Source organism: Seriola lalandi, unplaced genomic scaffold (assembly GCF_002814215.2).
Source record: "Seriola lalandi dorsalis isolate HSWRI2012SDOR001 ecotype SW California unplaced genomic scaffold, Sedor1 jcf7180002054691, whole genome shotgun sequence".
Lineage (NCBI taxonomy): Eukaryota > Metazoa > Chordata > Actinopteri > Carangiformes > Carangidae > Seriola > Seriola lalandi.
In genome coordinates, this window is record NW_019525244.1 from 1,501,255 (window position 1) to 1,502,769 (window position 1,515).

The window sequence follows — 1,515 nt, forward strand, 5'->3', positions numbered from 1 at the left end:
AAAATAGATAAAGACGGGAGGGAGAGAGACACAGAAAAATCTGAAAAGGAGTGGGTTACACAGAGCTACAATACACGGGATAACATCCAGTTAACAACACAAAATAGACCAAGACTTAACACTCGGCCTTCACCAGAGCAAAATACACCAACCCAAACAAGAGCTTCCACTTCCAAGGTCATTACTTCACATTCAACCAGAGGGAGAACAAGAGAGGAAGTCACACAGAGTGAAGGTAAAGAGGTAAACAAGCCACGGGTAAAGCCTGAGATCCACAGTTTCCCAATAATGGAGCCAATTCACCCCTGGCTCCATCAGAACAACCAGCGGAAAGGGCAAACCACCACTTCCTGGATGACACACACAAATCAAGATAGAAATCCAGGAAGACAGGGCAACGTGAATCCAGGCAGACATTCCCAGCCTCCCAGAGTTGCCCCAACCACCCGCTGGCCCTCACACCACCATCGTCATTACTACCCCCTCTATCCTTCCTGGCCAGGTCAAAGGTCATTTCCTCATCCAAGGCAAGGTAAATATGATTGCTGTGTAATGATTTCCTTATTAAATGCTGTTTTAAAATAAAAAAGATTGGAACAAAGTGTATAGATAAATAATAATGAACAAGACTGTTATATTGACTGTAATATACCAAAAAAGCCAAAAGCTTGGTGTTATGTTATGATATGTACAAACCATGTTTGGCATGCATGGATATGTATTTGTTCAAATCTTTGCTCTTGGTTTCTAGGTCCTGGATCACACCCTGTGCCCACCCATAGAACCTGGCCTCTCCCCCACCCCTGGGCTCAAGGCCCAGTCATCACCAACAGACCAGAAATCACAGCTGAAACTGTCAAGCCCACATCTACGCCTTCTGGAACAACAAGAAACCCCATATTCACTAATCCCCACCTGTCACATCAAAATCATCACATGGGTGGCAGGACCCAAACCAGAGATCAGCTGTTTCTATCAAGGCTGAGGAACAGATACAGACAGGTAAGTGCTTTACGAGAACTATCAATTGAAGGGCTGAATTAGGAATAGTAAATGATCACTAGGTGTAGCAGAGGGTGGTGTCATTCATGGCAAAGTGAGGAAAAAAACTGATGCCCTCTTCAAATTCAAATTCAAATTTATGTTTCTTTGGTATATTTACTTTGTTGTCTATTAAAAAGGTTGGATTCTTATCCTAATTAAGGTTGAAATGCTGCAGTAACCAAATGAATAGTTTGTAAATTAACAATGGCTCAACAATGACAATGTTTAAAGGGGCTGTTCGTAGCGATAAACCCACGGTTTTATCATCCAACTCGATAGCCTAAAGAGCATTTAGCCTCTTTTTGCTCTTTGAGCAATACAATTGATGATGCATCAGTTCTCAGAGGTGGGATTTAATGCAGGGTAAATAGGTTAAAACTATTTATTGATCATTTTGATTTTGACTTTTCTAGGCACAGCTCGATCGAATTGCTCAGCTAGGGAGGATGGTGACACCAAAACCCCGCACAG

General features: G+C 42.3%; 1 protein-coding gene across 1 annotated transcript in view; it reads left to right on the plus strand.

The window, feature by feature from the left end:
- Window positions 1-985, plus strand: part of LOC111667595 (leucine-rich repeat-containing protein 3-like) — a 10,812-nt gene extending 9,827 nt beyond the window's left edge. The window contains exon 4 of the mRNA XM_023423341.2: window positions 752-985. Coding sequence (XP_023279109.1) covers window positions 752-985 — 234 coding nt within the window. The remainder of the gene's footprint in view (window positions 1-751) is intronic.
- The last annotated feature ends 530 nt before the right edge of the window (window positions 986-1,515 follow it).